We start from the raw sequence: 11,573 nt of genomic DNA on the forward strand, positions 1-11,573 counted from the left end.
CAGAGAATTAGACCGATCCCTGAGAAGGAATGCTGAATTTCCTACCATACACCTCATGTAGGCCGGGAAATAATCCGCACCTTTTTTTTGCTAGTGTTTGTCGTTCCAGTTCATCTCTGGAACTCTTTTTTTCTTGGTGCTGTTGGTTGAACCTCTCAACCACTGAGCCACCTCACCAACACTGAAACACTTTTTTGTTGTTTTGTTTGAGAAAGGATTTAATTCTGTAGCCCAGGCTGGCCTCGAACTCGTGGCAGTCCTCCTGCCTCAGTCTCCAGAGTGCTGTAATTACAGGTGTGCGCCACCTCACCATACCCGGCTCTGAAACACTTCTTAATCCCATCTCCAATTTCTTGATCCCTCCCTCCCCTCCTTCTGTACATTATTTAGTGAGCGACTGCCATGTGCCTGAACAAGGTTTGAGTTTTGGTTCCTGTTATTTCTCAGGAAGGGCAAAGTTATTTCTAACCAGTCTAGCTTGAGAACCCTCCCCAGCTCATGCGCCCATATGATCCAGTGGGCACACCTGGAAGGCAATAGGGTAGTGCTCTGCCCGTGCTGAACCACGTAACACTTGATTTGAGGACTGATCGTTTTCTGATCACATAGACCCAGTTTCCTAGCCACACTTTGATCTTTAGCTCATTACTGAGTCCTTCCAAATAATTATCTAATCTAAAAGATAGGGGGAAATAGTACTTCATCAGGTCTGTGTCAGGACTAAGTAAAACAGTTGCTGCAGGATCTTAGTATGATGCCTGGAAAATGATTAGTGATTCATAATGGCTAGCTATTAATGTGTTGCCTGCTGTTAAAACGCCTCATAAATTTTAGATTGAGTTCGTTTCTTTGGCATGGCTCTTTGCAAGTTGCTTTAAACTACTGCAGGCTTCATCTTCCATCTTCCTCTGCCATTTTGGGCCTCAGTTAATTTTTCCTGATTCTCCTTCACTCCTTCAGGCTTTCACACTCCAATCCTTCTGTTGCCTTTCCCTCACTGTCTACCAAAAGATCCAAGCAGTTTACAATGCCTACCTAGTTCTAGGTTTGGCTTTGGCTGTAGATAATTTTAGTCAGATTCAGGCTTTACCACTGACCAACTATTTTCTTTAGCAAATCCTTGATCTTCAACTAACAGGATTAGCAAAATGGTTATCTTAGCACCGTACTGGACATGTCTGTCCACCAGACATGTCTGTTAAAGTTGTTACTTCTTTCTCCTTTCCTTCCTCTGACTCTTCCTCAATCCCTTCCCATTTGAACCCTGTATCTATCTCTGGAAGCAGCGTTAATCACAGTCTTGTGATTATTTGTCACTTATCTTTCATTTTGAGGGCTTTTGGGGGGGGGTGCGGTGATCTACCACGAGGTATTCTCAACCACAGCCATATCCTCAAGACTTATTATATTGCTTGGTCACATGATGTGTCCTTAATAAATATTTGTGGGTTGAATGAATGAGGCTGACTTATTTCTGTGCTAAATGAGGAATGGTAAGCTTACATGTGGGAAATTCTCTTGGCTGAGCTGCTTCACTAAGCTTAACTATCCTAAGCAAAACTTTCCTTACTGATAGTAAGGTGTCTCACAGAACACAGTGCCACATACATAGTAGCTGATCAAGATATTTTAGATGGAAAACCAGGTGTGGTAGTGCACACTTTTAATCCCACCACTCAAGAGGCAGAAGCAGGTAGGTCTTTGTGAGTTTGAAGTCAACCTGATCTACACAGTGAGTTCCAGGTCAGCCAGGGCTACATAGTGAGATCCTGTTTCAAAAACAAGGATGTATTAGATGGAGTAACACCAGAATTGACTGAAGACTGTCCTATTGCCAGGTATAGCACTCTCTCTCTCTCTCTCTCTCTCTCTCTCTCTCTCTCTCTCAGTGCTAAGGGTCCCATATTCATTGATATTCATTGCAGGAAACAATGTTGACCTTCCAACTGAATCCAAAGATTGCTTTGTCCCAATAAGGCTAACAAAGAGGAAGTCAAAGAAGTTGCCTTAGTCCTATCCTGGGTGAAGGGGGTAGACTAGATCATGCTCTCACAACCAGAGGCCATTCAGGACAGATGGACCTGGAAAAGGCTAACTCTATCTAGTCACCAAGTCTGTTCAGAGCTGGTGATATCAGGTTACTTTGTAAAGGGGAAGGTAACTCTTCCAAACGGGAAGGCAATATTTTGTTTTATTTGCCAGGTACACTGAAGGATAAATAATGTGAAGGCAGGTCCCCAGAAAGAAGGGGAAGACTGGCCAAATCAAGGGACTGCTGGGAAGGATATCTGTACTAAAAAAAAACTTCATCTATGTTTTCCTTCCCCTACATCCAAAGCCTCCAGGGAAGAGTTGAGCCCTGGCTCTACTGAAACAGCTGCAGAAATGAGCACTGGGTCTGGTGGTGGCTCACATTTCAGCATGTGGTACAACTGCTCCAATGCTCTTTAGAAGACTCAGGAGACTCTATGCTTGGAGGCCTTCCCTCCCAAAGTCCTTAGGCATTGAGAAACAAAGACCCCAAGCAATGACTCCTTGAGATCATGTCAGGGCTTCAGCCCCATTTATTCAAACAACCAAAGACTCCCACTACAGTGATCTTAGGTTGTTGGTAACTGTTTCCCTGTAGCCTGGACAGGAGCTGAGAGATACAAGCACACAAATATATGTGTTAGGCTCCTTTCTCTGACGATTGGAATTCTGAAAAAAAAATTCCTCTTTACCTACTGTTATATAGGACTATGCCTACAAGTTTATTCAACTTGCACTCACATAAGTAGAATTTGCCCATAGGTAAAGCATTAAATATTGAGTAAAATGCATTGCACAGTCATCATAGACAAGTATATGATGCTCTCAGGAACCAACCAATCTTATAATAAATGTACAAGTTCCCTTCTTTCTGACCCTAAGAAAGAGAGTGGTCCATGGGCCTTGGGGAGGTTTCTAGGGAGTGACTCAGTCCTCATCTTCCATGGCTACAGGAGTGTTGTTTCAGTAAGCATCCAGATTTCAGTTCCAGAATAAGACACAAAAGGCTGCTGCTCTCAGAAAAGGCATCTAGGCATTACAATGTTTGAGAATTGACTAGGGATGATTGCACACACGGGATCAAGGAGGCTGGGAGGTGCTCAGTAGGTGAACCTCATCTTTTGTGAATAGCCCAGCTTGTCCAAGTTGGGGTGGCAGGCCAGCTGCACCATTGGTGGTGGTCCACAGAGCAACAGCAGCACATCATCTGCTGGGGCAGGCAGGTGCTCCTGGATCATGTCAGCAGTCACAAAGCCTTTGCTGTAGGTCCAATCTGGAGTACAGAGCAGAGGGAGAACTGATTCTTCAGACCCATACCAGCAAGGGAATATGATACCCTCTAAGACAGACTACTGGGAAGACCTTAAGGGGCTCCTGAGAAGGTCTTAGGTTGTAGCAGCAATTATAGCCATATCCCTGCCACCCACCTGGTAAATAGGAGCCTGAAGGAAGGGACCAGAGACCACTATGTCTGTGTACTCAGACTTGGGATTCTGGCAGTGTCAGGGAGGGTCAGTTTCACTGAAACCAGAACCCACAGAAGGCAAAGGCCTTGATTTTTTTTTTATCAAGGGTGTATCCGGATGCTGAGAAATGGCAAGATACCTTTTGGGGGATGGTCCAAAGTGAACCAGAGTTTAAAGCGATTAGGATACTGGGCCTGCAGTTCCTCTAGGTCCTCCCGTAGGATTATGTCCTTTTCAGTCTGAAATGCAAATGGGAAGCAAAGCCTTAGCCATCTCAGGTTCACATCAGAAAAGTTCTTGCTATCACAGCTCCTAACCAAGAAAAAAAAAAAAAAAAAAAGGAATACTAAAGGCATGCTAAAGTTCTAGGGATGAAGCAAGACTTGCAGTGCTTTAAAGGATGAGGCGAAATGGCCTTTATTTCTACATTACAAAGTAATATTTGACCAAGAAGATCTAAGTTTCTATGCTCAGCATGTGATGCCTTAAATCTTGTTTCCTTGGGAGCCAGTGAAAAAAATTGACTCAATACTAGTCCTCTTTCCTTCATATTATGGTAGAGGACCCTGTGCTTTGCAGGGGGCAGAGTTTGGACAGATGGTACAACAGGTGCTGGGCTAGTTCTATCCATTGGTTCCACATTTCTCAGCCCTACTCACACACCCAACTTTGAAGTGCTGGGACTAAAAAAAGCAAACCAACCTGGTTGGCAAAAAGCAGAAAACACTGAGTTGGATCTTCATGGACTTTCAGGATGGCCCGGATCAGCTGCAGCATTGGGGTGATTCCTGCACGAGGATACCCCCTAGTTAGATGTGGTAGCCATACTCTCTCTGTTCTGTTCTAGCTCCTTGGCTGACCAACCCTGTCATCTCAAATCTGAGCAGTCACATGGTATACATTTTCCTTTTGGACCTAATCCTCTGACCTCTACTAGTATATTTGTCCTTAATAGTCATGCAAGTCCACACTAAGACAATTTGTCTGAAAGTCCTTTGGAACTCAAATGTCATATATTACTAATGTCCCTTCTGATTCAGTGGTGAGAGTTCTGGAAGTGCATAGCTACCTATTTTATAATGCTGGTTGCATATTTGGATAATATGCATCCAATATATACATTTAAAACATAGGAAATCTGATGTGAATTTTCTTTCTTTTTTGATATGGGGGACTGAATCAAGGGCCTTAAACATGCTAGGCAAGTGCTTTATACCCCCGGCTCTCTTCCTTTATTTTGAAACAGGATCTTACTAAGTTGGCTAGGAACTTTCTAGAAAGTTGCTATGTAGTCCAGGCTGACTTTGAATGCTTTTGTTGTTTTATTGTTGTTTGAAACGGTCTTAACGATAGTGGCAGGCCTGGAACTTGCAATGTAGACCCAGGCTCACAGAGATCTGCCAGCCTCAGCCTCCCAAGTGCTAGGATTAAAGGCATGCACCACTACACCCAACTGACTTTGAGCTTGTGATCCTATTGCCTCAGCTTCCAAGTATCTGGGATTACAGGGCTGTATCACCAGCCCTGATTTTTTTTCTTCTCAACTATTTATTGTTAGCTATTTCTCTCAAAATCATTAAATCCATTCAGTTTGTTCTATCAGTAAATTTTCCTTTTAGTTTTCTATTTGCTTATATTTACAGCTATTCGGGAGCTCTAGACACTGAATGTAATCTGCTAATTAACATCTTGTCTGTTATTACCAAACCTCAGGTCACTTGGGAATCTGCATAGCAAAATCCAATAATACTGGGTGAAAATGGCCCTCAAGTGACACATACCTGTTCCCCCAGCAATCATTCCCAGTTTCTTTGCCACTCGAGTTTCAGGTGGAGATTTCTTGTTGGGTTGAATGTTAAAATTTCCTGAGAAGGTGAGTGAAAAGACAGGTAAGAAAAGCAAAGTCAAAATGGGAAACTATGTAATACAGATTTGAAAATATGTTGTAGCCCATTTTAGCAGTTGCTAGGAAATAGGATCCTAGGACTTGGTCAGAGATTTGAATTGAGCCAACCCTGACAATTATACCTGAGGGACAATGGGGCTGGGCTATCTGCCTGCCAGTCAGTTCAGTGGCACATAGTGAATATCAGCATCTCTGGCAGAGGGTCACTCCCTAGTGTGGGGTGACTGGCCTGGGTCCAGGTGTGAGTCTACTTTTCCTAGTGGCCAAGAGCAGCCCCAGGGGCATGATAAGGCATCCAGTTATTCCTACAAGAAGGGCTAAAACCCCATTTGCTCTAGTTTGCTTTTCCATTGCAGTGACAAAACACTGACCAATACCAACTTGGGAAGGAAAGGGTTTATTTGGTTTACATCTCCTGGGTCACAGTTCATCACTGAGGAAGCCCAAGGTAGGAACTCAGGGCAGGAACCTGGAGGCAGGATCGGGAGCACAGGCCATGGAGGAACACCACTAACTGGCTTGCTCCCCTGATCCCTGCTCAACCTGCTTTCTTATACAAAATAGGCCCACCTGCCCATGGGTGGCACCACCCATAGTGGGTTGAGCCCTCCCACATTACTCAATAATCAAGAAGATTGAGGCTCCCTCTACCCAGGTGTGTCAAGGTGACAACTAAAGCTATCCAGCACATCACATAACTCCAGGAGATCCAATGCTTTTGGCTTCCACAGGCACCCACACTTATGTGCACATACCCCCCCCCATACACACACATACACATAATTTAAAATAATAAAAAGTATTTTTAAAGCTTTCTTTTTTGATTCTTAGCCAAAGGGAAGACTATTTGAGGGAGAAAAGGAGAGGCACAGGTTTACTCTGGTGATCTCCACACTTGTCTGCCATGAGTGGTAAACTCAGGTAGATGAGGAACTAGCTCCTGGATGAATAGGATTGAAATCCGCCTTTCTGTCATGTTTGTGCTATGTTTAGGATCCCTTAAACATGTACACACAAACACATATACAAACTGTACCAAGGAGACTATAGAATAGGAGAAGTGAGATTGTAGGCCTAAGGAAAAAACAGATACTCACCTTTCCCAGTGTAAGTAAGCAACCCACTTGGTCCCCGGAACTCCACCACATCCCCAATCTTCAGGCTATCCAGATACTGAGACATCTTTCCTCCTTCGGGAAATTTGGGGTGCACACCTTTCAGATAAACCTGATGAGGATGAGGAAGAGAGGAAGAAAATACCCTATTTGGGATGTGACAGAGGCTGAATCTGGCATTACACATGTATCTTTCCCCCTAGGTCATGCACTTTCCTCATATCCACAGAGAACCTGCCATCTTCTGCTATCAGAGGACTCTGGGAAGTTCAAAAAAACCTCACAAAGAGCCTCTAGGGTTCCCTTCTTTTGGGGAGAGTCTGTTCATGGGTACACACCTGCCCCAGCAAGTATGGAGAGGTCAGAGAACAACTTCAGATGTTGTCTGAGTCCTCCACCTTGTTTGAGACAGGGTCTCTTTTGTTCACTGCAAGCCTAACTGGTCCCCAGGCTCCACTTCTGATAATTCTCTGGTCGCCTCCTCCATCTCCCAGTCGCAAGCTGAGATTACAGATGTATGCACTACTATGTACAGCTTTTACTTGGGTTCCAGGAATCCAAACTCAGGTTGCCATGCTTGCACGCGTTCTTTACCCAGTGAGCCTGTCATCTTCCCTAGCCCTTGGAGCTCCTCTCTATACTTTACCTTGATAACAAGATCCACGAAGCCCTGGTCCTCATCACTGGTGACAGGAGTGTATGGCCTGATGACCAGGCTGCCATCAATTCGGGCAGAGAGGTAGACATGCTTGCCTTGGAACCACAGAGAGATCTACATAAGCTGCTGTGGATGTGCTGTGCCTTATCACCTTTTAAAAATACTCAAATTTAGGCTGGGCGTGATGGTGCATGCCTTTAGTTCCAGCCCTTTAGAGGCAGGCCAATCTCTGTGAGTTCAAGTCCAGCCTGATCTACATAGGGAGTTCCAGACCAGCTGGGGCTACAGGAAGATCCTGTCTCAAAAACACCAAAACAAAACAAACAACAACAACAAAACGACTCAAATTTGAGAGAACACAATGTTTTGTTTTCTGCTGCGGATCCAAGAAATTTCCCAATAGGGAGGATTCACCCCAAGATTCCTCAGCAGGCTCTCTCTCCAGCCTCCTATCAGAGAAACTCCTCTCAACTACTGCCAGGCCCTTAACAGCAGTGAGCAGGTCTGTACAATGGGAAGAAATTATGTTTACTGGGGCAAGGCTTAGGAGCAAGTCCTACAGGAAAGAGGGAGGACTGCTGGGTGTTAAAGATGCCTGGGGGCACAGAAGTCACACCCTAAAGGAGCCCAGAGGTTCTTCAAGCCTGGAGGATTCAAAGCCATGGGAGAGATGGGAAATGACACATGGAGGGAAAAGAGGGAAGCAGTGATTTGCCCTCCTGGGATCCCAAGGAGAGGGGCCCACTCCCCCTTCCTTACCCACAGGCAGCCCTAGAATGTGGTGGGCGGTGGGCAGGGCAAAGCGGAACCTCTTGGTGTTGTGGCTCACAGTCTGGAGGATGGATAACAAGATATTTCAGGAAAGCGGTCTGGCGCTGCCTAGTCTCTTGGAGCAAACCACCGTGGATGCCATCACTCAAACTACAACTCTGGTCCCCTTTACCCATGCCTTTTTCGTCACATCTTACCGTCTTGTCCAGCAGTCGCAGCAGGTACTTCTCATCTGGGTCCAGGAGAGTCACCCTCAGCTGGCGGGACCTTCGAACTAAGTAGGTACCCAGAACCAGGCCGAGCACAGTGATCAGCCCCACCCCCAGAGAGGCTAGAAGGACTGGGCTCTGTGGGTGAAGAGGCAGCGTGATCGCCACACTGGGGAAGAGCCAAGGCGTGGGTGGAACCCTCCCGAGGCCACCCTCCCTGACGACCAGGGGTGGCGATCCCAACCAAGCTCTAACAGAAAGCATGCGGAGCAGGAGAGGTGAGCAAGCAGGGTCTCCAGCCCAGTGTTGGTGCAGCAGGACCCCAGCATCCAGGACCCGAACAGCCCTGCGGGGCTGGGCTGACTGCCCAGAACCAGCTGGGGCGAGGTCCCAGGGGGCAGGACACCGACCGAGGGTCTTACCTGCTGGATCCCCATGGCCGCGTCCCGCACCAGCTGGGGCTGACAGATCCCACAAAGCGCCGCGCGAGGGCTGGGTGGCGGGGCCTCTGGGAGGGGCCTGAAAGAGGCGGGGCTGGCTGGGATGCCCCGCCCCTTCCCTCCTGACTGGCCTAAGGGCTCTGGATCACCTCTATCTGCAGTTCCAGTCCCACTTTCCAGCTTTCTGGCCTCTGCCACTTGCCCTTACCACAAAAGGAAGGGATGGCAGTTCTAGCTAACACCGAGCCAGGCTAACTCGTGAGATGAGAAATTTAGTTTGCAAACGCCTCATGGAAAGTGGAGTGTTGAGCCAAGCCAGGCTAAAAGTAGAACGGGAAGGCCCGAAATTAATCATCCAGTAGCCACTCTGTTTTTCTTTTTTTTTTTTTCCTGGACAGACTGACTTGCCAGACAGTTGAACCGCCTGGTGAAGTCTCTTTCAGGAAGGAAGAAGAGCCTGGCAACTTCATTTCCCAGTTCTCTGGACAAAACAACTGGTTTTGTTTACGACATCAGTTCATTAGAATCAGTCAGTTCTTTTGGGTCCAAGTCAAGTCAAGCTTTATGTTCGGTATGGTTTCGCCTTAACAGAGGTAAAGATCTGGGCTCTAGAGGCGAATTATACGCCTAAGAATGATGTCTCTAGTCCTTATTGGCCTCGTGACCTTGAACAACTTACTTCATTTCTCTGTATTTCTTCATCAATAGATGGATATACATCATCATTTTCGAAGGACACTCGGTTCATAGTGTTATGAAGCCCAGTGAGATATGAGTACTTAGTGTAATGCTATCAGAGAACAAAGTATCCAGTGGATGTATAGCGACTACTATTAACTCAGAGATAGCCCTGAGACTCCCTTAGAGTTTAGGACTCAGCTCTGTTGGCAGCAGAAGCATGGAACAGGAGACAGATACTGGAAGCCACTAGAGTTATACATTTGCCAAGATGACCATGCATTCTCACAAACAAATCTCCAGAGTGACATTTGCTGTTTGATGTACAGTGATTGATGAGAGTTCCACACATGTTACTGTCAACATCAGAAACTACCACCTTCAGGGCAGCAGGGACATTGAAGCCTCATTTTTCAGTAAGTTCGAAATGATCTAAGAAAGACTTTGTTTTCCTTTTTCTGGGCTAGCTGAAAATGTCACTCAGACCTGGGTACATCCAAGTCAGAATTTTCAGATCAGTTTGTACAGTGTCTTGAGGAAAGTCAGGGTGTGCTAGGGTGGGGCGAAATGCCTGTCAAGGTAAGGGAGGGATCGCTTTCTTTCTCCTTTTCTGTTCTGAGCGACCCATGGAATTATGCTCTAGAATTTCTGACTCCCTTCACTTCATTTAAGCCAAAAAGCCACACTTTCTATTAGTCAATTCTGTCTGGAGAAGTTCCAGGTCTTCCTCCATTTACTGAGGAGGATGTGAGAGAAGAGGAAGAGGAGATCATACTTAGAGTTCAAAGGAACATTCTTGAACCAGTAAGAGTATGTCTTTGGAAAGCATGGGGATATGAGATTAGGCTTATCCTGAGAACTAACTGAATGATCTCAACTGTCATATTGTTAGAGACAAAATCAGGGTCCCAAATCAAGAGACCACTACTCAAATTAAGGCATTCTAGAGAGCAAACACACACCACACACTATCACAATAGCCTTTGTCTTTTTATTTTTCTTTTGGTCTTTTATCCTCAGTGCAGGGGGACAGCTCAACTGTTTCTCATTGACTGAGATTCAACGTCACAGTCTACTCCTGATTAGCTGGTTTGAGGGGCGACAAAGAAGAACAAAGGAAGAATGCAGCACTGGTACAGGTTACACATCTAGTTAAATACCAAAGCATCCTGGGAAATGAGTTGGGGCACAGGGACAGTTCAGGAGTTTGATTACATCTGGTTGGGAAACACATATTTCTTAACAAATGAACCTGGGGGAGAAGGAACATGAGAAGAAGTAGGCATAGAGTTGGTAAGTCATTTTGACAGAAAAGACTAGACTTCTCACAGGCCTTCTAAGTAAATAGTCCCTAACCACAGAGGGCTGACAAGAACCCAACCTCCATGCCATTAAGGATTTGCAGCCTGACTACTGTCATGTTTCATGTGTCATGTCTTAAGTATCAACAGCCCCATACATCCCATGTGTCATGCCCCACAGGTCCCATATTAATCTGGCCCCATGCTCTGGTGGTAAGCACCTCACCCTCTTCCCTACCTCTTCCTTGTAGACCTTAAAAAGAAGACACTTTGTTTTGTCTTGGGGTGAACTGAAACTTTACTTCAGCCCCCTCTACCATGCTATTAACATTAATAAACTTCTTGCTTAAAGGACAATTGGGCTGGGTGTGGTGGCTCACACCTGCAGTCCCAACACTTGGGAGGCAGAGTCAGGCAGATCTCTGTGAGTTCAAGGCCAGCCTGGTCTACATAATGAGTTCCAGGACAACAGCTGGGGCTTACAGGGAGACCCTGCTTCAAAAAGACCTCCCCCCCAAAAAAAAGGACAATTGGACTCAGTGCCTCTGTCATGACTGCCTCTCTCTAAAACGTTAACAGCCAACACCTGTGAATGAGCTGCTTAGTCCTGAAAATGAAGGCTGTAGGAGGTGGAGAGTGGCTGCTGTCCTGATTTGAAAGCTGGGCCTTTCTGGGACAAGATTCTGTGGTCCCATGTTACCAGTCCTGAAGATGAATTATGCCTTACTATGACTCAGTAATTTGTCATTTACTCCTCGTTGGGAGGAAAAGGGGGATTTATGGAATTTATCCAATTTAATTTAAAAAAATTTTTATTTAATAACCATATAATTAGAAGAAGCATTTCATGACAACAGCATTGACATAGTCAATAACAATTTCCAGAGCTAAGATGCATCTGTTTCAAGACTGGCTGTAAATTTTTAGGTTTACAGTTGAATTAATACAGTTATACAATATTGTAGTCAGTATAAACCCTTTAAGACATAAAATTAAAT

At 45.5% G+C, this 11,573-nt stretch overlaps 1 protein-coding gene across 1 annotated transcript; it reads right to left on the minus strand.

Moving 5' to 3' along the window:
- Positions 1 to 2,535: 2,535 nt before the first annotated feature.
- Positions 2,536 to 8,715, minus strand: LOC103731849 (NADH-cytochrome b5 reductase 1). The gene is made up of 9 exons (XM_008830339.3): positions 8,579 to 8,715; positions 8,145 to 8,294; positions 7,936 to 8,008; positions 7,165 to 7,271; positions 6,501 to 6,630; positions 5,279 to 5,362; positions 4,200 to 4,285; positions 3,637 to 3,736; positions 2,536 to 3,304 (listed from the first exon to the last, which is right to left on the minus strand). The coding sequence occupies exons 1-9, from the start codon at positions 8,591 to 8,593 to the stop codon at positions 3,132 to 3,134; spliced, it is 918 nt and encodes a 305-aa protein (XP_008828561.1). The 5' UTR covers positions 8,594 to 8,715; the 3' UTR covers positions 2,536 to 3,131.
- Between the last annotated feature and the right edge of the window lie 2,858 nt (positions 8,716 to 11,573).

This window comes from Nannospalax galili, unplaced genomic scaffold, assembly GCF_000622305.1.
Source record: "Nannospalax galili isolate Female #2095 unplaced genomic scaffold, S.galili_v1.0 scaffold113, whole genome shotgun sequence".
Lineage (NCBI taxonomy): Eukaryota > Metazoa > Chordata > Mammalia > Rodentia > Spalacidae > Nannospalax > Nannospalax galili.

What these genes read in the sequence shown, in the direction of transcription:
- LOC103731849 (XM_008830339.3), bottom strand. An exon ending in TGCGACTGCTGGACAAGACG is followed by an intron (nt 8,009 to 8,144) that starts GTAAGATGTGAC and finishes TCCATCCTCCAG; the next exon opens with ACTGTGAGCCACAACACCAA. An exon ending in TCGTGGATCTTGTTATCAAG is followed by an intron (nt 6,631 to 7,164) that starts GTAAAGTATAGA and finishes CATCCTCATCAG; the next exon opens with GTTTATCTGAAAGGTGTGCA.